The 25,179-nt window shown below is 42.8% G+C and overlaps 1 protein-coding gene and 1 long non-coding RNA gene across 4 annotated transcripts; one reads left to right on the top strand and one right to left on the bottom strand.

Annotated features, from left to right (window-relative positions):
* Positions 1 to 669: 669 nt before the first annotated feature.
* Positions 670 to 17,485, bottom strand: poc5 (POC5 centriolar protein homolog (Chlamydomonas)). Of its 3 annotated transcripts, none has more exons than XM_046347118.1 (13): positions 17,368 to 17,485; positions 15,869 to 15,952; positions 11,216 to 11,369; positions 10,320 to 10,427; positions 9,932 to 10,122; positions 8,958 to 9,134; positions 8,661 to 8,765; positions 7,747 to 7,926; positions 5,131 to 5,302; positions 2,718 to 2,854; positions 2,218 to 2,319; positions 1,709 to 1,909; positions 670 to 1,585 (listed from the first exon to the last, which is right to left on the bottom strand). In XM_046347118.1, exons 1-13 carry the CDS (start codon positions 17,428 to 17,430, stop codon positions 1,436 to 1,438), a joined length of 1,824 nt encoding a protein of 607 aa, XP_046203074.1. In that variant the 5' UTR covers positions 17,431 to 17,485; the 3' UTR covers positions 670 to 1,435. The 3 variants fall into 3 exon arrangements, with proteins under 3 accessions (XP_046203074.1, XP_046203075.1, XP_046203076.1); XM_046347119.1 differs by having other exon boundaries at positions 1,727 to 1,909; XM_046347120.1 differs by lacking the exon at positions 17,368 to 17,485 and adding an exon at positions 16,657 to 17,044.
* On the top strand, positions 16,868 to 21,279 carry LOC124034229. The gene is made up of 3 exons (XR_006838541.1): positions 16,868 to 17,120; positions 18,794 to 18,983; positions 19,113 to 21,279. It is a non-coding gene; the product is annotated as an uncharacterized LOC124034229 (long non-coding RNA).
* The last annotated feature ends 3,900 nt before the right edge of the window (positions 21,280 to 25,179 follow it).

Here is a 25,179-nt window from a genome sequence, read left to right as displayed (position 1 = left end):
GCCAGACTATGGTTTGAAATCGCTCATGGGGACAAAGATAGTACTTTTTGGAGAAATGTCCTCTGGTCTGATGAAACAAAAATAGAACTGTTTGGTCATAATGACCATCGTTATGTTTGGAGGAAAAAGGGGGAGGCTTGCAAGCCGAAGAACACCATCCCAAGCGTAGGAAAAGTATGTGGATAAATTGAACATCCAGTCAGGAAGTTAAAGCAACATATCAAGACATCAGTCAGGAAGTTAAAGCTTGGTCACACATGTGTCTTCCAAATGGACAATGACCCCAAGCATACTTCCAAAGTTGTGGCAAAATGGCTTAAGGACAACAAAGTCAAGGTATTGGAGTGGCCTTCACAAAGCCCTGACCTTAATCCTATAGACAATTTGTGGGCAGAACTGAAAAAGTGTAGGTGAGCAAGGAGGCCTACAAACCTGACTCAGTTACACCAGCTCTGCCAGGAGGAATGGGACAAAATTCACAGTGGGAGCGTTCTAAGGCTACATGAAATGTTTGACCCTAGTTAAACAATTTAAAGGCCATGCTACCAAATTCTAATAGAGTATGTACACTTCTGACTCACTGGGAATGTGATGAAAGAAATAAAAGCTGAAATAAATCACTCTTTACTGTTATTCTGATATTTCACATTCTTACAATAAAGTGGTGATCATAACTGACCTAAGACAGGGAATTTCTACTAGGGTTAAATGTCAGGAATTGTGAAAAACTGAGTTCAAATGTATTTGGCTAAAGTGTATGTAAACTTCCAACTTCAACTGTACATCTAATTAGGGAATGGTTTATTATTCTGAGAATATTTGTAATTCATGTTTTATTCATGTTCAAGAATTTACTGTGAAAGATTATAGTGCAGATTTTGACCAAAACATGAACAAATGGCCTTGATACAGTCCTGAAAACTTGACCACAAGTGTTGTTCTCAACACATCATCAACGCAATATTATTTCAAATATGCGATTTCACACAACAGTCAAGAGACTGACTTTCCATCATTTAAAAACAACAAATAAAAAAAACAGAAGAAAATACAAAAACAGTCATTCACAATAAGAAGTAAAACTAGTGAAAAGGTCATTATCCAAATGCTGTGAAAAGACAAGCCGGTTCCATCCGTCACCATTCTACCTTCCATTCCAGAGTGTTATCATGTTTATTGATTGCATTTGAAAAATTATTTTCTGTAATCCTAAACTTAGTTCTCACAGAAATGGTTCAGGTCCTTCATCGTTCTCTCATAGTAGTGAACGTGTGTGTGTGTGTGGTTACGTATGTGTAGAATATTTGGGAATATTCAATTGTGCACATGTATCACCATGTCCAAGTCATGTACGGGAAGACTACTTGTATTTGCATATAAGGTAGTGGAATTTTCCTATGTGAACCATAGGTGATAATGTTGAATGTGTGTGTGTTTACTCAACCACTTTGATAGAGTGTACGTGGTAGGCTGAGTGTGTTCTGGAGGAACTCTTGCTGCTGTAGGGGCCCTGGCCCTGCTGAGAGTTCCCCCGCCCCTGAGAGGAGCGGGGGAACTTAGCTGCGGTGGCCTGACCCACCGTGAGCTAGGAGAGAGAAAGAGAGCGATAAGTGAGACATGTTGAGGTCTGTTCAGCGAAGGTGTGTGTTTCTACAGATCATAAATCAACTTGTCTGGTGATTTTGGTTCATCGTAAAAATAGACATGCCTGGTGATGATGGTGTACCTGTGTGACGGGGTGATGGCGCTCCACGATGACAGAGCTCATGGGAGGAGCCACACCCATAACCTGGAGGTTGCTGGGAGCACGTACGGAGCTGGGAGCACGGAGATCGGCGCGTGCCGTGATGCGAGCGGTCACGGTTTTGGAGGCTTTCTGTTGACCCGATGTGATCACCCGTGTACTGACCTGATACAAATGATTATCATTAAGGAACAGTCAACAAATACGCGTGACCTTTCACTTTGATAAATGGTGAGGAAAAGGTCACAGTAACCAGAGACAGTGGCTAACACCGTTTTCTCAAACACTTCTCATCATGGATTTCAGATTGGTTAAAACTCCCTCTAGCCAATGATTACACCAATCCAATGCAATGATTGTAGATCCATGACAGGAAGTGTGCAAGTGCACACTTTAGGAGTGGGGGTATAGAATCGGGACATGGCCATAAGAAGCTCCCAGTGCCATAGACCATAATCAATGCTAGTACTAACCTGTCTGTGGGAGCTTGCAGTGCCCCCTGGTGGTAGGGTGCTGTGGACCACTGTGGTGGAGGGGAACAGCTCAACTCTGGAGGCTGGGACATTGGAACCCACCTGACAGAGAGAGTGAGTGGGCAGATATTAAGAGTGCAGGTAGAAACCCATACACAGGAAAGGAGATGAAGAAATTAGACAAACTGATGCCCTGTAAATATAACAGGCCTATCCAATGTATCACACAGAGGCCTGGTGTGTGTTTGAGGAGTCAGCAGTCATAAACCATTATCTCGGGACAGGCTGTGACTGTACATTGTGCAGTGGCAATTATAAAATACTTTTAGTGAGAAAATGTTTAGTCTTGAGAAAGAATATATACAACTGCAGCAAATGACATGACAATATGATATTTAATGATGGCAGAACCTGATCCATAGTAGTAGTGATTGCCATTGCATTTATGGACTGTAACCAGGGTGGGTGTGTGTGTGTGTGTGTGTGGGTCAGCATCTCACTGTCTCCTCTGTGTCACTCTGGGACGGTGGTACAGGGGGGTCAAAGTGGACTGGGCTGAACCGAGTGGAGGAGGCAGGCCTTTGCTGGAGATGGGCCAATGAGCCGGTGCCAGGATCATCCCGAGGGGGCGGAGCATCTATGGAGGGAAGACCAATAAGAGCAGTCATATAATCATCTGTACACAGGCTTAAGTCCTGAAGCCAGACCAGCTTCATGACTGGACATGTGAAAGCTGATAATCAAATAAGCCCAGTATAATCAAATGTGACCAACATAAATCACATTCTGTCATTTGCAGACACAGAGCCCTGTCAATTATAAAACAAGAGACAAATTACTCTATGACATTCCAGATTATTCTGATGAGAACATTTTAATTAGATTTAACCCCCCCCCCCCCCCCCCCAAAAAAGACAAAACTCAAATCAGACACAGATAAATGTGTGTTGAAACTAGAACCAATCTTTAAGTTCGAGCTGAATCTCTAAAATGTCATACATGCATTTGCGGATGACGACCGCCACACCAAGGTTACAACCTCCACAGAGCACCACGCCGTCAGCATTTCCAAAGATTTACCATCATCACGCAAGGAGCCAAAGTGTCACACTGCAGAAACCGTGTCTGTGTTTTAGGGTAACAGAACCTAGGCAATAGACTAATAAACTGAATGCGTGGCTTGATCAGATACAACTGGGGGAGGTAGTATAATATAGTATAATACAATTTTCTACATTGTAGAATAATAGTGAAGACATCAAAACTATGACATAACACATATGGAATCATGTAGAAACAAAGTGTTAAAATCAAAATCTTTTTTATTTGAGATTCTTCAAAGTAGCCACCCTTTGCCTTGATGACAGCTTTACACACTCTTGGCATTCTCTCAACCAGCTTCATGATGTAGTCACCTGGAATGCATTTCAATTAACAGGTGTGCCTAACAGGTGTGGAATTTCTTTCCTTCTTAATACATTTGAGCCAATCAGTTAGATTGTGACAAGGTAGGGGTGGTATACAGAAGATAGCCCTATTTGGTAAAAGACCAAGTCCATATTATGTCAAGAACAGCTCAAATAAGCAAAGAGAAATGACAGTCCATCATTACTTTAAGACATGAAGGTCAGTCAATTCACAAAAAAACATCAAGCGCTATGATGAAACTGGCTCTCATGAGAGCCGCCACAGGAAAGGAAGACCCAGAGTTACTTCTGCTGCAGAGGATAAGTTCATTAGAGTTACCAGCCTCGGAAAACAGCAGTCCAAATAAATGCTTCAATGAGTTCAAGTAACAGACACATCTCAACATCAACTGTTCAGAGGAGACTGCGTGGATCAGGCCTTCATGGTGGAATTGCTGCAAAGAAACCACTACTAAAGGACACCAATAAGAAGAGCCTTGCTTGGTCCAAGAAACACGAGAAATGGACATTAGACCTGTAGAAATCTGTCCTTTGGTCTGATGGGTCCAAATTTGAGATTTTTAAGATATATAACTGAATATTTTTCCAAATAAAAAAAGTTGCTAGTACGAAGTTATGCGCATTTCGAGTCTGGAAAAGTTGGTCTCAAAGATTGATAATTTGTAACGGGGCTCAATTTGGTGAATTGAAAGACTTGAAACATTTTTGGGGTGTTATCAACCAAAATCTGTTTTCTTTTCGATATACAGATGTTCTATTTAGTTTATTACCATCTCCACATTGAACACTGTATGCTGATCAATGTGGAACCTGTCTATGTTTATGGGGGGGGGGGGGGGGGTTATAGCCTAGGCTAACCAATTCTAAATGGCACTAGCAGTTCGCAAAGTAGCCTCAGTGGAAAATAGACGGGACGCAATTCTATTCATGGAATAATTCTAAAACTGCAGCTCGTTGTTGGAACATATTTTCCTAATTCAATCAACCAGTCCATTTTATATTTGTGATAACATGTTGTCACCTGTCAAGGAATGTATCTTGTGTATCCCATCAGTTAGATATGTTTTTGGAATCATTTATTTCTGTAGGTCTAATGGGAGCTTGTGTGTGTGCACTCTGCACCTGTGTGTAGAGGGAGTGGTGGAATGCATTTGAGTGAATGAGACACAGAGGGGAAAGGGAATTTAGGGAGAAGACTGATGCTCGGCTTGTTTAAAAAAAGAATGAAATGCACATCCACAAATGGAACACTAGAATCCAAAACATTTGGGACAACATTTCACTTGCCCGTTCTGGCAGCCACAAAGTACATTCCACTAAATAGTTTCACAGCACTTGAAAGGTTTTGACGTCCGTCCGAGTACTAGATTACTCATGCCCATTCCTAGTATAATATACTTCTTTTAACAATCTGTTCTATGAATTAAAGTGTCAGGAACAGAGGGGTTTCTTGACAGAGCAGTGTGTGTGTGCGGGTGTTACTAACCGTGCAGGTCGTGCTCCGCTCGTCCCTCCCCAGCGTGGAACATGCTGAGAGCCTCCATGTTGAGGGCACACACGCCCCTCATAAAGGCCTTCTTCATGGACTCCTCGTAACGCTCCCTCTCGGAGTGCAGCCTCTGGATCTCAGCCTGGGCAGCATCCAGCGCTTCCACGTGCTACACAGAGGGAGAGGAAGGAGCGAGAAGAAAAAGGGGGTGAACGAGAGAGGGGGGGGGAGAAGAAAGAGGGGGTGAAAGAGAGGGGGAGAGGAAGGAGAGAGAAGAAAGAGGGGTGAAAGAGAGAGGGGGGAGAAGGAGAGAGACGGATTCATTAATTTATCATTGTTCACTGTACTGTAATTAAAATGCAAAGGCCACATTGGGGAAAACATAAATAAGAGGACTGGTTCGATTGCAACTGAGGAATGAGGTTGAAGGGAAGCTTGTTTCATTTCCTTAACTCTGAACTGACCACCTACTCCATGCTGCAATTCCTCGCTCTCGCTGTAATAACCATCTCTCCCTCCCTCCCTCCCTCCCTCCCTCCCTCCCTCCCTCCCTCTCTAATAACCATCTCTCTCTCCCTCTCTCTATCCCTCTCTCTCTCCCACCCTCTATCCCTCTCTAATAACCATCTCTCTCTCCATCTATCCCTCTAATAACCATCTCTCTCCCTCCCTCTCTAATAACCATCTCTCTCTCCATCTATCCCTCTAATAACCATCTCTCTCTCCATCTATCCCTCTAATAACCATCTCTCTCCCTCCCTTTATCCCTCTCTCTCCCTCTCCCACCCTCTATCCCTCTCTAATAACCATCTCCCTCCCTTTATCCCTCTCTCTCCCACCCTCTATCCCTCTCTAATAACCATCTCTCTCTCCATCTATCCCTCTAATAACCATCTCTCTCTCCATCTATCCCTCTAATAACCATCTCTCTCTCCATCTATCCCTCTAATAACCATCTCTCCCTCCCTTTATCCCTCTCCCATCTATCCCCTCTAATAACCATCTCTCTCCCATCTATCCTCTCTAATAACCATCTCTCTCCCTCCCTTTATCCCTCTCTCTCCCACCCTCTATCCCTCTCTAATAACCATCTCTCTCTCCATCTATCCCTCTAATAACCATCTCTCTCTCCATCTATCCCTCTAATAACCATCTCTCTCTCCATCTATCCCTCTAATAACCATCTCTCTCTCCATCTATCCCTCTAATAACCATCTCTCTCCCTCCCTTTATCCCTCTCCCACCCTCTATCCCTCTCTAATAACCATCTCTCCCACCCTCTATCCCTCTCTAATAACCATCTCTCTCCCTCCCTTTATCCCTCTCGCTCTCTCCCACCCTCTATCCCTCCCTAATAACCATCTCTCCCTCCCTCCCTAATAACCATCTCCCTCCCTCCCTCCCTCCCTCATAACCATCTCTCCCTCCCTCCCTCATAACCATCTCCCTCCCTCCCTCCCATAACCATCTCTCCCTCCCTCCCTCCCTCCCTCCCTAATAACCCTCCCTCCCTCCCTAATAACCCTCCTCCCTCCCTCCCCCTAATAACCATCTCTCCCTCCCTCCCTCCCTCCCTAACCTCCCTCCCTCCCTCCCTCCCTCCCTCCCTAACCATCCCTCCCTCCCTCCCTCCCTAATAACCATCTCTCCCTCCCTCCCTCCCTCCCTAATAACCATCTCTCTCTCTCCATCTATCCCTCCCTCCCTAATAACCATCTCTCCCTCCCTCCCTCCCTCATAACCCTCCCTCCCTCCCTCCCATAACCCTCCCTCCCTCCCTAATAACCATCCTCTCTCCTCCCTCCCTCCCTCCCTCCCTCTCCCTCCCTCCCTCCCCTCCCTCCCTCCCTCCCTCCCCCTCCCTCCCCCTCCCTAATAACCCTCCCTCCCTCCCTAATAACCATCTCTCCCTCCCTAATAACCATCTCTCCCTCCCTCCCTCCCTAATAACTCTCCCTCCCTCCCTCCCTAATAACCCTCCCTCCCTCCCTAATAACCCTCCCTCCCTCCCTAATAACCCTCCCTCCCTCCCTAATAACCATCTCTCCCTCCCTCCCTCCCTCCCTCCCTCCCCCCTAATAACCCTCCCTCCCTCCCTCCCTAATAACCCTCCCTCCCTCCCTAATAACCATCTCTCTCTCCATCTCCCTCCCTCCCTCTCTGCGTGCTAGGCCCACTTCCTGCTCTTGCTCCTCTCTTTCACTGGGCTCTAACTGCAGCCTCCATCAACTAGGCTCACTCACTACTATAGTGCACCAATTATACATGACCATTATTCGAATCTCTTCACATAGCCCGACATACAGAAAAACCTTCAAAAAGGTATATTTGCCATGTAAAAAGCTGAAAGGTGCCAGGCCTGCAGAACTATGCAGTATGGTGAATGACACTATTTCTGTAAGACAATGTTTACTCAGTTTCTTAGTTGTGTAGTTAGCTTCTGTTCTGTGCTCATGTGAAACGGTCTTCTTCTTTTAGGACAGAACACCATTTCAAAGTGCTGGAACCAGAGATCATATGTAATTCTATGGTTGGAACTGTATAGGCCTACTCTATGTAGCAACCTCTGTGTGCGAGTGTGTGTGTGCGTGCGTGTATGTAGCTCCTCCCTACCTCTGCCATCTTGTCCTCATAGCCAGCTGACAGGCGCACACAGACCTCCTCTGCCCGGGCGCGGCACGCCTTCTCCACCTTCTCCTTCCAGCTCCCCTCGACCAGGTTGTGCCAGCCTGCCCACACCTTCCTCTTCAGCTGCAGACGGTAGTGCTGCTCTGCCAGCCGGGTACTGTGGGCCTGGGGAGAGGGAGGGGAGGGGAAGGGACACGGGGGACAGGGGGAGGAACGTTTAGGAAGACTCTGCTACACACAGGAATCAAACCGACACTTCAGATATTTAGTGAAAAACAAGGTATTAAATACTGTCACATGGATGCAAATATCACTTATTTAACCCATGAATATCAGGCACCGGACCAATAATACTACATGTAATTTAAAAAATCACAAGTGGAAAATCTAAGTGTGAAAACGTAATGCATGTTCAATGTGATTCGACATGGTATTGCATGTGTCAGTTAATCATGCAGAGATTCAGGATTTGCATAACCCTGCTGGAGTACTGTCAGCACTTAAAATGTACACTTCCCCTAAGAATGTTATGACATTCATTTCACAGAATAGACATGTGCAACTCATTCCTTGGTTAAAGGGGTGAACTGTCATTTAAAAAACAGACATTAAGATGCAGTGCGCTGTATACGTGTGTCCCGTACCCACTGCTCCCCATCTCAACCACACCCACTGCTCCACATCTCACCTGCTCCCCATCTCAACCACCCTAGCCCTCTGAGGGTTTCTCACCTGCTCCCCTCTCCCCTCTGAGGGGACCCTCTTTCTCACCTGCTCCCCATCTCAACCACACCCTAGCCCTCTGAGGGAGACCCCTCTCCCCCCAGTCTCTCACCTGCTCCCCATCTCAACCACACCCTAGCCCTCTGAAGGAGACCCCTCTCCCCCCGGTTTCTCACCTGCTCCCTGGCTTCGCTGTGCTGCAGTCTCCAGTGGGTGAAGGTCCTCATCAGCTCCAGCCTCTCCCTCTGTCTGTCCACAGCCTGGCTCAGGTTCACTATCACCTACAAGAAAAACAATACACGTCACACACACGATGCCTCACACACACACGATGCCTCACACACTCAATTGATCATAACACACAAACACTGTTGAAGAGAACTGTATGGCTTGTCTTTACATAGGTAAGACCCTACCAGTAGCGGATGTGTGGTGCGGAGGTGTGTGTGGTATGATATGTGTAGACTGCGTACCTCGTCCTTCCTCTGGTTGGAGGTCTCGTAGGTGTGGAGCAGTTCCTTCAGGCTGTCCATCTCTGCAGTGAGGCCTGCTATACAGGCAGCATGCTTCTCCCTCTCCTTCCTCACCTCCAGCTTGTGCTGCTCCATGAAGGCCAGCTTCCACTTCCTCAGCTCCATCAGCACGTTGGCCTGGGGTGGAGAGACAGGGATGGAATGGTTTCGCAAAGAAATATAGCAGCCCACTTCAACGGCACAATAGAGATACTGAATCACAAATGACAAATCAAGAATCAGATGATCATTTAGGAAACACGTCGCTGAAAGCCAAATGTGATAAGCGCTGTAGATGCGGTAACGAGGTCAATGGAACGCAGACCGTGGGGGACAGAAGAGGGACGCCAGATTGGCGCACATTCAACAAATCTGATCTAACAGAGTGGATATTGGACAAATCCGTCATGATTGATGGATAACGTGTGTGTGTGGTTACTAAAGTCAGATTTGGATTTATTTGGCTGTTTTCGACTGCATAACATTTAGAAGTAGTCCCTTTTCAGGCTTCGAAATGACTGCTAAATGCGTACTCCTGTTCGTATAGGCAGGTAGCATAGCTAGAATAGAGAAATCGGTGGTGGTAGTCAAGTGTTTTTAAACTGCAATGCGGTTGATTGGTGACAGTGACATGAACATATTATTGGGTTTGACATCCATACAAGCGTTATACTCTGATTTCTACCTCAACATAGTGTGAAATACAGCCTAAATGTACGCTAATTTTGCTGGGGTGCAATGAGGAGATTCGGGATCTTCCCCTCCCCATGCGTTTCCATTGTTTTGGTCGAGTACCCCTGGCCTCTTTACCGCGTCTATCAGGTCAACAGAACATAACCCAAGAACACAGCCTCATAAGGATCTATTCTCGCCAAGCTAAAACAAAATCGCCAGACATTGAATAGACAGACAATAAAGAGGCAGGGCAAGCTAACCTTGAGCTTGTCGCTCCACGTGTCCAGGAGGTTCTCCATCTTGTTCAGGTTCTCCTCAGAGACAAACATCTCTGTCACCACGGTGACCAGGGGGTCTGGACTGCCGTGTCTGGAGCTCTCCGACGGCGTCGGCAGTCTGTCTGAGTGGGCGTCTGAGACAACAGATGACCTGCCAGCCATCTCTTCATTACCTGGAGGTCAAGAGACTGGGTTGATTTTCTGCACTCAAACCTGATAAAGAACCACAGTGGTCCCAAAGAATGTTTGATGCTCTGGGAGCATCAAAATAGTATACTATAATTATATATATCCCATGCCTGTTCTGTCTCATGGTCTTTATAATAATGCTTTTTATTGGACTATAGTTATAAAGCATGTGTGTATTTACCCTCAAATGTGTGTGAGTGTGCCCTGGGCTCCACCATAAAAGGAGAGGCCCGTGCTGACCTCACTCCCCTGCTAGAGCGTCTCCCATCTTCAGCTTCAGAAACTGAGCCTGAGAGGCAGAGAGAGCCGGAGAGAGAAACAGTGACAGAGAAACAGAGAGTGCGTGTGATGGTAAGAATACTAAGTAAGAAAACTCTGGCTCTTCATCCAGGAATGCATTTATGGCAATATCTTAATTAAACCCTGCAGCGAGAAGAAAAAAAGTCTGTACTCTAAAGAGCAGTTTGGGCAGGATGCCAGCATATCATTACCAATCAGGCGCACAAAATCCTGCCTGCTTTTTACATCCCAGTACACTACTCCATGACAGTTTAAGCTCTACAACTGAGAATGCCGTGGTCTGGAGAAAAGAATGATAGACTGGGTGTAAGCTGCGTGTAAGCTTGCTTGTGGCAGGGAACAGAGAATGAATGGCTCTTCTGATTTTAAATAGAGTAGCTCAGACACCTACACTCCTGTAATGTACGGTCTGATATTATTCTCAGTTATATGATTAACTAGTAGTGTCAATGCCTCTCAGTCTGTGTTTTGGGACAGGTCTTGGCTATCATCAAGCAGTTAAATCTCTCCATGTCAAGTGTTTCGGTACTTGTGAAATACACATGGAACATTCAACAGCTTGTTGGGTTTGGTGCAATCGAGTTTGTGTGTGCCCGGGTTAAAAGACACCGACAGAGAGAGAAGCATTTCTTAATAGAAAGACCCAAAGCAGGAGAGAAGCCAAATCCTTTACGACAGTGGATCATTTGAAGGGAGCAATGTGGAGGACCTCAAGCTGTGTGTCTGTCAGAACGGCTTAGTGTAACAAGTGTGTGGGTGAGCAGCGGCCCACTGTACCTGCTGAGCCATGGGACCTCGCGTCATCATTTCCACGGGAACTCCGTCCATCCGCAGACAGTTGTGAGGCACTTAGAAGCTGCAGTTGAGTGGCAGGCTGTGGGTCATACTTAGGAGTGACCACTGCGTAGCGGAGAAGTTCTTCATATTCATCCTGTCAATCATATGAGAAGAGACATTGAAACGGGGCGGCAGGTGGTTAGAGCGTTGGGCCCGTAACCAAAAGGTTGCTGGATCGAATCCCCGAGCTGACAAGGTATAACAAATATGTTGTTCTGCCCCTGAATAAGGCAGTTAACCCAGGGGATGCATCATTGTCAATGAGAATTTGTTCTTAACTGACTTCCCTATTTAAATAAAGGTTTTTAAAAAAAATGTAAAATGTGAAATTCAAAAATGTGTGAATAAAGTTCTGCTTACTGCGTAGATGTGTTAACTAGTGATAACCTAGCAACAAAGCTCCCACCCTCATCTGACCGTGAGGCTGCCTGAGAAACCAGCCCATTCAACATCACCAGTTGTCATCATAGGCAACACTATGGTGAGAAACATTTCGGTTCCCAAGGCAAAAACCCTGTGCTACACGAGTACAGGACATCACAAGGCTGCTTCCGACAGTTCTACGACAAATGCTGGGAGCTGACACTGTCGTAGCCCATGTGGGGTCAAACGACATCAGGAGGGCTAGTTTGGAACATTTGAAAATGGATTTTAAAGAACTGATTTTAGCATTAAAAGACTCCAAAAAGTGGTCAATCATTTCAGGTCCAGTATCATCGTTGGGCCGCAGGTGTGAAAGATTCAGCAGACTGCTGGCATTACACATTTGGATAAAAGACTACTGTAGCTCTGTAGACTACTGTAGCTCTGTAGACTACTGTAGCTCTGTAGACTACTGTAGCTCTGTAGACTACTGTAGCTCTGTAGACTACTGTAGCTCTGCTGGAGTCATGTGTATAGATAACTTTGACACCTTCTGGAAATAGAAGATACTCTATAGGAATGAAGGAGTCCATCCAAATCATCTTGGCTCCTGTCCATGCATTTCAAGGCTGCGTTGCAACAATGACTGTTCAATGATCCAAGACCAGCTCAGTTAATCCCTACCATTGAGACAATGAGTTGTCATAATGCTGCATCAAATGTACATTATCCTAGGGGCATTGGCAAACACAATGTAAGCACCTTCATTTATGTGCCCCTAATTGCACCGAATACTTCTGTTTATCCTACAGCTATTGTAAGCAGTAATCATGAGCCTATGAACCAGAGTTACATTGTTAGCACTGAGGCAGTGTGCCCTAGTAGGAAGACCACAGAGTGCAGGGTGACCTGCACAATCAGCTCCAATTTAAATAACATGAGTAAGTCTACTTCTGATAAGCTTCCCAGTAAAGCATTAAAAACAAACAATCAAGCAACCCAGAAAAGCGCTAACAATAGCTCATATTAACATATGCAGCCTGAGAAACAAGGTCCATGAAGTCAATAACTTGCTTGTAAGAGATGACATTCATATTCTGACTATCTCTAAAACTCACTTAGATTATATCTTTGATGATACAGTGGTAGCAATACATCGTTATAACATCTACCGAAAAGACAGAAATGCCTACAGGGGGCGGTGTTGCTGTGAATATTCAGAACCACATTCCTATAAAGCTTAGAGATGATCTAATTTTAAAGTACTGTTGAAGTAATAGGTTAATATGCCTCACCTAAAGCCCATTCTTGTGGGAAGCAGCTATAGCCCACCAAGTGCTAACAGTCAGTATCTGGATAATATGTGTGAAATGCTTGATAATGTACATGATATCAACAGAGAAGTATATTTTCTGGGTGATTTAAATATTTACTGGCTATCATCAAGCTGCCCACTCAAGAAAAAACTGCAAGCTGTAACAAGTGCCTACAACCTGGTTCAGGTTGTCAGTCAACCTACCAGGGTAGTTACAAACAGCACAGCAATTAAATCATCAACATGTATTGATCACATGTTTACTAATGCTGCAGAAATTTGCTTAAGCAGTATCCAAATCCATAGGATGCAGTGATCACAATATAATAGCCATATCTAGGAAAACCAAAGTTCCAAAGGCTGGGCCTAATATAGTGTATAAGAGGTCATACAATACGTTTTGTAGTGATTCATGTGTTGATGATGTAAATAATATTTGCTGGTTTATGGTGTGTAATGAGGAGCAACTAGATGCTGCACTTGACACATTAATGAAATTGCTCATTCCAGTTACTAACAAGCATGCACCCATTGGGAAATTCACTGTAAAAACGGTTAAATCCCCTTGGATTAATGAGGAATTTAAAAACTTTATGATTGAGAGGGATGAGGCAAAAGGTATGGAAATTAAGTCTGGCAGCCCAACTGATTGGAAAACGTATTGCAAATTAAGAAATCATGTGACTAAACTAAAAAATAATACAAATCAACTATACTACGAAACAAAGACAAATTAGATAAAGAATGATAGTAAAAAGCTTTGGGGCACCTTAAATTAAATTATGGGAAAGAAAGCCAACTCGACTCCATCATTCACTGATATTGCCAACTACTTTAACTACTTTTTCATTGGCAAGATAAGCAAACTTAAGAATGACATTCCAGTAACAAACGCTGACACTACACATCCAAGTATATCGGACCAAATTTTGAAATCCGTAAAGCCAGTGTGGAAAAAGGTGAATTTTTTTGTTGTTGTCTATCAACAATGACAAGCCACCAGGGTCTGACAATCTGGATGGAAAATTACTAACGATAATAGCAGACAATATTGCCACATCTTCAATTTAAGCCTACTAGAAAGTGCGTGCCCTCAGGCCTGGAGGAAAGCTAAAGTCTTTCCGTTACCCAAGAATAGTAAAGCCCCCTTTACTGGCTCAAATAGCCGACCAATCAGCCTGTTACCAACCCCTAGTTAACTTCTGGGAAAAATGGTGTTTGACCAGATACAAAGCTATTTCCCAGGAAACAAATTGACAACAGACTTTCAGCACGCTTATAGGGAAGGACACTCAACAAGCACCGCACTTACACAAATTACTGATGATTGGCTGAGAGAAATGTATGATAAAATGATTGTGGGGGCTGTCTTGTTAGACTTCAGTGCAGCTTTTGACATTACCGATCATAGTCTGCTGCTGGAAAAACGTATGTGTTATGGCTTTACACCCCGTGCTATAATGTGGATAAAGACATACTTGTCTAACAGAACACAGAGGGTGTTCTTTAATGGAAGCCTCTCAAACATAATCCAGGTAGAATCAGGAATTCCCCAGGGTAGCTGTTTAAGCCCCTTGCTTTTTACATTTTTTACTGACGACATGCCACTGACTGAGTAAAGCCAAAGTGCCTATGTATGCGGATGACTCAACACTATACATGTCAGCTACTACAGTGACTGAAATGACTGCAACACTTAAAGAGCTGCAGTTAGTTTCAGAGTGGGTGGCAAGGAATAAGTTAGCCCTAAATATTTCTAAAACCAAAAGCATTGTATTTGGGACAAAACATTCACTAAACCTCAACTTAATATTGTATTAAATCATGTGGAAATTGTGCAAGTTGAGATGACATAACTGCTTGGAGTAACCCTGGATTGTAAACTGTCATGGTCAAAACATATTGATACAAAAGTATGTATTTGTCCATAGTAAAGCGCTGCTCTGCCTTCTTAACAACACTATCAACATGGCAGGTCCTACAGGCCCTAGTTTTGTCACACCTTGACTACTGTTCAGTCGTGTGGTCAGGTGCCACAAAAAAGGGCTTAGGAAAATTACAATTGGCTCAGAACAGGGCAGCACAACTGGCCCTTGGATGTACACAGAGAGCTAATATTAATAATATGCATGTCAATCTCTCCTGGCTCAAAGTGGAGAGATTGACTTCATCACTACTTGTATTTATGAGATGTATTGACATGTTGAATGCGCCAAACTGTCTGTCTAAACTACTGGCACACAGCTCAGACACCCATGAATACATACATACTACATAGAGCCATGACTACATGGAACTCTATTCAACATCAAGTAACTGATGCAAGCAGTAAAATTAGACTTAAAAAACAGATTTTTTTTAAAAACACTATATGGAACAGCAGGGATTCTGAAGCAACACAAGCATAGGCACAGACACATGCATTCACACATACACACGATAACATATACGCACTATACATACACATGGATTTAGTGCATATGTGGTAGTGGTGGAGTAGGGGCCCGAGGGCACACAGTGTGTTGTGAAATCTGTGAGTGTATTGTAATGTTTTTAAAATTGTATAAACTGCCTTAATTTTGCTGGACCCCAGGAAGAGTAGCTGCTATGGGGATCCATAATAAATGGCTAAACCCCACATATTTCTACAATTTCTTCTTAAAATCTGATTTTGAACCAAACCTTAACCCTTACCGTAACCACACTGCTTACTTTATGTCTAACCATAACCTTAAATCAAGACCAAAAAGCTCATTTTAGTTTCCATGGATTTTTACAATCTTGACTTGGTGGCTGTGGTAACTTCAATTGCAACCTCAACAAAACAGTCGACTGATGAGTTTTAAAACATGAAGAATTGCATTTCTCTTCATGAACACATCTCCATAAATCTGTAAAAGTAAGTGCTTTTTTACCTGCAGCTCAGAGGAGACCGAGCTGCCCTGATCTGAGTCCCCTGGCAGAACTGGACTGCTCGGATCCCCTTCATCTGAGGACATCTGAGGAAAAATACATAAAAATGCAACTGGTTGTTTTAACAGGAAAGGCACTTGGAATGGTCATCTGCTGATGAAGTCAGATAGCATGATGGAAAATACTACATAGCTCATTGAGATGTAAACCAACTACATAACTCCTGTACTATATTCAAAGATTCAGCCAAGAAGAAGGACCAACATAAAGGTAGCTAAGGTTAGGGTAGTCTCGCGAGGACAGCCTACAAAATCTCGTTTGGTGATTGTCAGGGTTCGTGCTATTCCGAATCATTGTCGGGAAGTCCCTACCCGTTGAAATTTAAATGCTTACAGTACGGTTTATGGTGAGGCAGTTTCCCTAACTCCTGGGGCACGTTTTGGTTTTTGCCCTAGCACTACATCCGTGCTATCCTTGGGACGGCCCTAACGTTACCCAATTTCAATTTTAAGTGGTTTAGGTAAGGTTTACTGTAGGGACGTCCCTAGGATCCTAGATAGCACAGACCATGTACATTTTGATCAACATCATTTAGGTTAGCTAGCTGGCGTTAATTTAGCTAACGTTAACCCGTATCAATTCGCTAAATTGGCTAGCGTAGTAAACATAGCTAGCTAACAGTAGCAATAGCAAACTAGCGTTTCCACACACACACACACACACGATGCAGCTTTGGAACGAATTTGTCTAATTTTGTCTTATATCACGTCCACATTTGCAAAAGTGTTACCTTGGTGCTTTGGAGTAAATCGAACTGCCTTCGTCTTGCGTTTGTTTTGTGTTATCAACTTGTTGATCTTGACAGTTTCAAATCGCTAGGTTTGTGTTTCAACTGGCTAATTTTTACAACAATGCGGGATTAGATTGGTTACTGAGTCGAAGGTCCCTACTAAACGACTTTTGATTGGGCAGCGCGTTTCTCTGGTAACAGTAAACGGAAACAACGTTGAACTCGGTGTCGTCTAAAATGATGTACTTGTATCATGTACTTTTGCGTGTCATGTTGTAACAATTGGATTTAACTAGATAACTAAATAGCTAGTTGTAGTAGCGCCATACGTTTACAATACTAGCTAGCTGTATCGAGACAGACTAATTGATGAGAATGGATTTTACTCCATATTATCTGCCTAAATTAATCAGTGAGATCTGGAGCCATGCTTGCTAGCTGCTGGTATTATTCGCTGATCAGAGGTAGGCTACTGTAATATTTAACTCCAGCTAGTAAACAACTTGTACTGTAACGTTAGCTGCATTGCCAGTTGAAATTGATCTGTCAATGCTCCTTTCTCATTTGTCATTAAGCAGGGCAAAACACCTTGTGTGTGTCCATTCTTCTTTTATAGCACATGGCAGTGGTGGCAGCAGCACTGGCTGGTTTAGTAGCCTGCAGACCATTGCATTGGTTAATTCATGAATTAAAACAATCAGTCCCACTTACCTGTCTGAAGTAGGTATATGTCTTTGGTGAATACCACCAACCTGAGAACCTGCCTGTTGACATTGTTGTGCCTGTCAGTTGGGAAACTACTGACACATAGCTAGGTTCACCTGTACAAACGAAGACTGAAACGCCTTTGAGGTCATAAACCTCATGCTTAATAGCATTAAGCCCCATATGTTGCAGAGGCTTGGCAGACTGGAATGGAGGCGGGACAGACTCAAGACAGCAGAGACATATGGTCCCTCTTGGCCATGGCAGAAATGTCTGTTACTCTTGGACTAGGACCTCCTTACCACCTGGATGTGCAGTGAGAAGGCTGCTATGGCACTGTTATACACAATGCTATCAGCATTGTTATAATACTTGTGGCATTTCTTTGAATTAGATGCATGAGGGAAAACACTGTAATGCCATGTTTGTCGGTGTCATTGAGATTAACCTGACAAAGTATCTGGGCTATTCTGCCAAGGAGGAAGAGTAGTCCAAAAGGGTGCTTGACAACTGATCCCCTAAGTGGCAAGGCATAGGTTACTCTGGCTGAGGAGGAAGTGTGTATTTCAGGTCACTATAACATATGGTCCAGAAAACAAGTCGATAAGACATGATAAAGTATGCAATGAAACCACATTGATCAGACTTCAATGAATAGTTTGCCAACAGTTAATCAAATGGCTACATGGACTATTTGCATTGACCCCCCCCCCCCATTTTCTCTCTTGTGCTGACTCTATGCAAAACTGGACACACGCACACATATTGACACCACACACACTCACACAATCTGAGGGGTTGGGTTAAATGTGGAAGACATATTTCGATTGAATGCATTCAGTTGTGTAACTGACTAGGCATCCCCTTTTCACACTCTTCACATACGCTGCTGCTACTCTGTTTATGATCTATCTTGATTGTCTATTTACTTTTACCCCTACCTACATGTACATATTAACTCAATGACCTTAACTACCTTGTATCCCTGCTCATTGACTTGGTATCGGTACTCCTTGTACATAGCCTCATTATTGTTATATATTTGTGTTACTATTTCCTTTTTTTATTGAGAACATTGTTCTCCATTTTTAAGTCTGCATTGTTGGGAAAGGGTTTGTAAGTAAGCACTTTACGGTAAAGTCTACACCTGTTGCATTCGGCGCAAATACGATTGAATTTCATTTCATTATTTAGCATTTTGTTCTGCTGATTGACAGAATTCAGTAGCTTCACAGAGATGACCTATTTCCATTTTACAGATGTCTCTTTGAAGATTATTTTGTCACCAGATCTTTCTGTAGCAGCTTCCCTGCCCTTTATAATGGCATTAGTGAGCAGCTGCTAATTTGGTATGCTTTTCTGCAGTGGTAAGATATAACAGAACAAGGCATGGGTACATGATAAAATAATCCTTACATTGTGTGTGTGACAGGAATGAACTAAAGAAAATAAACCGCCACAAGAGACTCAATGTCACAATGACAAGTGAAATGAAGCCGGAAATGCACCTCCACCCCCAATCCGAGACTGTATACCCTGTTTCCAACAGACGATGTGGTTCAGGGATTGGACTACAGCCGCACTAAGACACTCAAGTCATCATCGGATACAATGGACTACTAGTAAGCAAGTGTGTGTGGGTGGGTCAAACAATATCACTATTATTCACTGTTCCTATGGTACACATGGAATAGCTGATATATTGTCCCTTCTGAAAATCAATGGTAATTGCTGTGTTTTGATCCTTACAGGCATACAAGAGAAAGAGTTAGCGCAGAAGATAATGCTTACCACAGGCAGTGCAGTGCCCTTTCTCAAAACACTCATTCTTGTAGTGGAAAGAGGTTATACACCACAGTTGATAGGGGTGAGATTAAACTGTGTATTACTGTGTATTACTAGATCCCATTTGTAAATGCCATCGTTGTTTGAGATAGATGAAATGGACCTGCCGGTGTTGAAATGGGATGCAGCTCACATCCTCTTCTAGCCTGTAAGAGGTTCAATCTGTTCCAGGACAATAATCACAATCCATTTGACTTTCCTCCCCCTGGTATTTTAGCTCAGGTACGTGAGACTATTCAGGACCTTGAAATAGTAGACAGTAGAGAAATTAGAGAATAATGTCCGGGGCTAAAACTGATTTTTGGCTAATGTTTGATTGTTTAATTCTGTACGTTGATAAAAAATACATCCTTTGTTTATACATTAGGCAGATAAAAGAATCCATGTGGATACAATGAGCTGGAGAAGACTTCTCAGAACAGAGTGCCATAGAAGAAGATGGCCTATGCTCCCAAATGAGCGATGGGTCAAAGTAAGTAAGTACGTTTGTTTATACCTTTCGCCTACCTGATGCATGTACAATTTGCAGCATTTAGGTCCTATAATTACATTTGTTATACTACTGTAATAAACTGTAAAGTAACTTAACTTTCTACAAAATTGCTACTGCTGCCTACAATCGATTTTCTGCAGACTCCTGACAACAACTACAATGTGCTATCTTCAATCATAATGATATCAACCGATTTTCTGCTCAAATCCAACAGTGATGATCTCTCATACAAGACAATGGTGATAATTGTCAGGGGGGCGCTTTTCTTAGCTGCCTGCTGTTTTCAGATTAGTTTTGATTACCTGTTGGCGATATTGGACATCCCCCTCAGGCTAAAGTCATCTATCACATCACGACATTAATAACACCAGTGTCCTTTTGCATTCATGATGCTCCTTTCCCATACAATCACTGGGGCTGGTTTCTTGGTCTTGTGCCTGTAAATATGGAAACGCTGTCTCCATTCATATAATGTAAGTATACACTCCCTAGCAATTGTGTAAGAGAGGGATAATGGTCAGCTGACCAATAACAAAGGTAGGACGGGGGGCTAAGTCAGTTACCTCTCCCGTTAGGCAAAAACTATTATCATCAATGTCTAAATCGCTGTCTGGACAAAGATAAGGCACTTTATGACTAGATTCTTGCACAAGTCCACCCCCACTATAACTGTTGATTTGCAGATAATGGCTGCTAATGTGCAGCTGTGTACCTACGTGCATGGGCATGTTTTGCCAAAGTAGAATTCTTTGAAATATGAATAAATATGTGATAAGATGGTGTGTGTGTGCGCATGTGGCCAATGGCCATGTGCGTCAGAGCGTGTGTGTGTGTGTGTGTGAGGATCATTCTGCTCTCCCGTACATTAAGCTAAGTGCTCCTTGGCTCTCCAGCAGTAGTAAATGAAGTCTTATGGCCTGAAGAGGTTTTGTCTTCCAGCTCTGAATGAAAAGCAGAGACTGTCCCCAGCCTCAGGTCACCGCTCCTGTGAATCATCAAAATCAGAGGACAAAGAGAGAAGCCTCTCTTTTGTGTGTTAGGGAGTGTGTCCGTGCCAGTATGTATGCATCTGTGTGTGTCTTTTTTGTGATGGTATTTAATGCACGTACAGTATATAGCCTGTGCCAGCTCTCTACATTTCTTGTCATTACAACAATAACAAAATAAGAAAATAAATCAACATAATACCACCAGTCCCTGGCAGTATCACCATTCCATTGCTACCATCTAGACCTCTGCATTTATCTCAAACTGCTGGAAGCCATTTTAAATGCAACTCCTTTGATAATCATATCTTACAGTGGCTTAAATCTCATATACAACAAGAGGTAAACCCAAAGAGGAATATAAAATGTGCAGATAATCTGCAGTGGATCTTGTTCCTCTGTGGTACTGCTGCAACGGTTTGCGGTCTTTAAGGCTGTGAGTACTGTATGGCTGAGTGTCCTGTACTGCATCAGTCCCTCACTTTACTCTCTGACCATCTCTCTCCACAGCTTGTGGATTTGAGAAGCACTAGGATTTGACATATTAAGCCCAGCACTCACTGTCTCACACTTCATCTGAAGAGCCTACTTATCTCTGGTTATGTAATTATATAACATTATTATATAATCATTGTGTGATATTCTGTCATATGTAAGAATTCAAATCTGTGTGTACTGTATTGTGTGTATAGAAATAAATCAAATAAACTCTGAGCTACTTTTGAAGTGTCTCTTTTCATAACTCTAGACTGCAGTCTCTTTCATCAGCTGAAAATATACTGTATAGTCAACTTTGTTATTCATATTCGATGCTGAAAGGGAAACACCTTACAAAACTGTGAACATTGATCACTATGCCCTCAATGTTATTGTTCTGAGAAGAAGGTGCAATGACCTGGGAGCGGTGATAGACCAGGATGATACTTTGAAACACTGACTAAATTAATAGCATTCATTCAATGTTCTGCCGAGTAATTATGGGTGCCATCATTATAGATATGGAAGGATGAGACACGCATGGCATAATTTTGGTTGATTATCAGTCAGTATTCTTCTGGTGACTAATGCCAGATTTGGCTCTTGGACTGCCCTGCATTAGGTTGCATGCCATTATTCTGCAGGTGCAACCTATAGTGTATGTTTGCAGAAAGGTAGGAACTGGTATAAATATCTCAATTGGAATTCTGTGTTGGTGTTTAGTGAAAGCAAATCTCGTGCTTCTCACTAAATGCTAACACAGAATTTTAATTCTCCATTATGCTGATTTAATACATTTGAATGATCTTCTAACTTTTTGTCTTAGATTATAAAAAGCATGATCTATGGTAAAGACAGGAGTTAATCCAAGAATGGACCAGACAGAACGACTTCACTGAGACGCAAAGAAAATGAATGTAACCTAAGGCAAGGCTTAATTAGGTAGGAAAGTATACATATACACTGAGTATACCAAACATTAGGAACAATAATGAGTTGCACCCAGAACAGCCTCAATTTGCCGGGGCATGGACTCTACAAGGTGTCGAAAGTGTTCCACAGGGATGCTGGACCATGTTGACTCCAATACTTCCCACAGTTGTGTCATGTTGGCTGCATCTCCTTTGGGTGGTGGACCATTCTTGATTCACACAGGAAACTGTTGAGTGTGAAAACCCCAGCAGCGTTGCAGTTCTTGACACAATCCGGTGAGCCTACTACCATACCCCGTTCAAAGGCACTTAAATCTGTTGTCTTGCCCATTCACCCTCTGAATGGCACACATACACAATCCATGTCTCAAAGCTCACAAATCCTTCTTTAACCTGTGTCCTCCACTTCATCTTCACTGATTGAAGTTGATTTAACAAGTGACATCAATAAGGGATCATAGCTTTCACCTGGATTCACCTGGTCAATCTATGTCATGGAAATAGCAGGTGTTCTTAATGTTTTGTATACTCAGTGTATATTTATTTTTACTTGGACCAACTTGATGAATACATGCTTGTAACTAAGCAAGCACAAAACAGTGTTACTTATAATGTATTTAGTGGAAGTTAAGATTTTAAGGACTGTATCTCATGATGATTCAGCCATTTTATTGAGAGAAAAGTGTGTTGTGGCCTAATTCACTGAATTATCTGAAGACTGCCTGCAATAGAAATGTAATCAATGATGCATGTATCCAGTGTGTCATATCCACCAACAGGTATGTAGCCTAGCCTACCAGTGATGGTAGTAGTAAACCGTGTTGGACTTACCAGTACAATTTTGGATCTGCAGTAAACTGTAGAAGTAAGTAGATTATTCTTCATTCTATAGTAGACTAGTAGCCGGCCCTGCGCCAGGGAAAATACATGTATTATGCTGGAGTTAAGGTGTTCCTCACCCACACAATCTAAATAAGCACAAATCAGTGCATTTACACCAGCAATGCCCCTGAAAATGTACACACAAGCGGTAATAGTGGTATTGTTATTGCGCAAATTCAGCACTAAAATAATTTCAGGACCGTGGACAGCAGCCATTCCCGTAGAATGACTTTCTGGGCCATGGACTGCGGCGAATGAAAATCTGTTGTCGCCTTGTTGGCTTTATGTGGTTATAAACAATTTACACATAGCCTAATGCACTGCCGCTTTTTAGCGGAATAAGCTAGCCTACCTTGTTTTCAACATTATACCAGCCATGGTCGACATATGTTTTCAAAGATTTAAGAAAGATAATTACTCATTTTTGTCAAGTGAACTTGAAAACATTGCAGTAGGGTATTGTGTTTTCTTTAGCCTACACTTCACGCTCTTGGAGACTGGCGGGAATTATAATAAACTGTTGGAATTTGGAACGATGTCGGATAGAACAAAGCTGACTCCATAAAATACAAATGAGCAAGATACTGCAACATAAACACAAGGCTATACTACACAAACGTTTCAGCAAATACAATCTGTTTACAGCACCATTAATTTGCCTTTCAAATGGATGCCATTCATCTTTAGCCTGTCATTGGAAAGATATTATATTTTTTAATGCTTTTGTAGAATAGCATGAGTTCTTAAATCTGTAGAAAATGTGTTTGTTTAGAGTCATCTAAGAATTTTCTGTTAAAAAGTCCTGCTCTGGAAATCAAAACCTCGTATCATATCGCATACAGACAGCACTTGACTTGGGATGAAAGAAGTGCACGAGCTCTCGGTCAATTAGACTATGTTAACCGAAATTCACAAATAATGCTATAGAGACTTCTGATTATTCACTATTAATAGTTTATACACATTGTCCATGACTTCTCACCAAATTTTCATGACTATTATTATAGCCTACATGAAAAAGTAAGCATTGTCGACGCTGGAAAGACTGCTGTGTCTGATCCCATGAAGGCCTACCCTCTCCTGCCATTGTGCCCGGAGAGGGTGGGGGGCACTTAACCCCCCACAAAGTAAAACTGCACATGTTTTTCATCCGGAGAGCTCCTGGGTGTGCAGGCTTGGCTTTTGATCCAGCCCTGAAACACCCAAGTCTGCTTATAAAAGTAATGTTGAGCAACTGATGTTTAAGCTACAATGTGGTTAGACCAGGGCTTGAACAAAAGCCTGCACACCCAGTAGCTATCCTGGAGGATGGTTGCCACCCTTGATATAAAATATTGCAAAATTACAACCAGATATTTTTGTCTTTATGAAATTATAAACTCATTCAATGAATCAGGGATCAAATGGATAATGTAGGCTACTTCAAAGCAAGATATCTAACTAGACATGTTAATATATAAGGCTAAAATATGAATGTTTCAGGGGAGATCAATGCACAAGAAGTTATTTGTCAATTAGGCCATTTTTAGAAATGGTTTAACGTTATTGTAATTACATGCCTACTGTTTAATAGATGGGAATCCTAGATTTTCAACGGTGCACATGTATTTAGGCTATCTACAGTTCCGGTGGAAAGGCGACAACTACATTAATGCTGAGCTATAGCTATAGTTAAATATCGAGATAACTGCTACAAGTTATGTTTTGAATTGGCTATGTAGTTAGTCTGTTTGTCTGTCATTATTTTATACTTGCTGCTGAAATGTCCGCCCACTCGCACTGGCACACGCAACACACACATACACGCACTGAAGGGTCCGATAATGGCTGATATGCAGAATTGTAAGTGATTGATAATACTAAAAGGTGTGTCTTCATGAATTACATTAACAAAAATCAATACAACAATTTCCATGACCATACAACCCCACATTTGACATCTTGTAACAGCGCATCATGCGCATTCAGGTTGGCGCATTTTTAATCTGCACAATCTCAAATAGCCTACTGTCACACACTGACACACTGATTCACAGACTAGCGGCAAATACATTTGAACAAAGTGGGATCAGGAAATGAATCCCCACCCTATTGCTATACAATGCAGATCCAGTACGCAATCCCCCCCCAAAATAGAAGCACCGGTACGGCGCTCCGGACAGCTCTGGCCCAAGTCAAGCACGACAGTCCGTTGCAGTGTTTC

This window comes from Oncorhynchus gorbuscha, linkage group LG04, assembly GCF_021184085.1.
Source record: "Oncorhynchus gorbuscha isolate QuinsamMale2020 ecotype Even-year linkage group LG04, OgorEven_v1.0, whole genome shotgun sequence".
Taxonomy (NCBI): Eukaryota; Metazoa; Chordata; class Actinopteri; order Salmoniformes; family Salmonidae; genus Oncorhynchus; species Oncorhynchus gorbuscha.
This window is presented reverse-complemented; position numbering and strand designations above follow the sequence as displayed.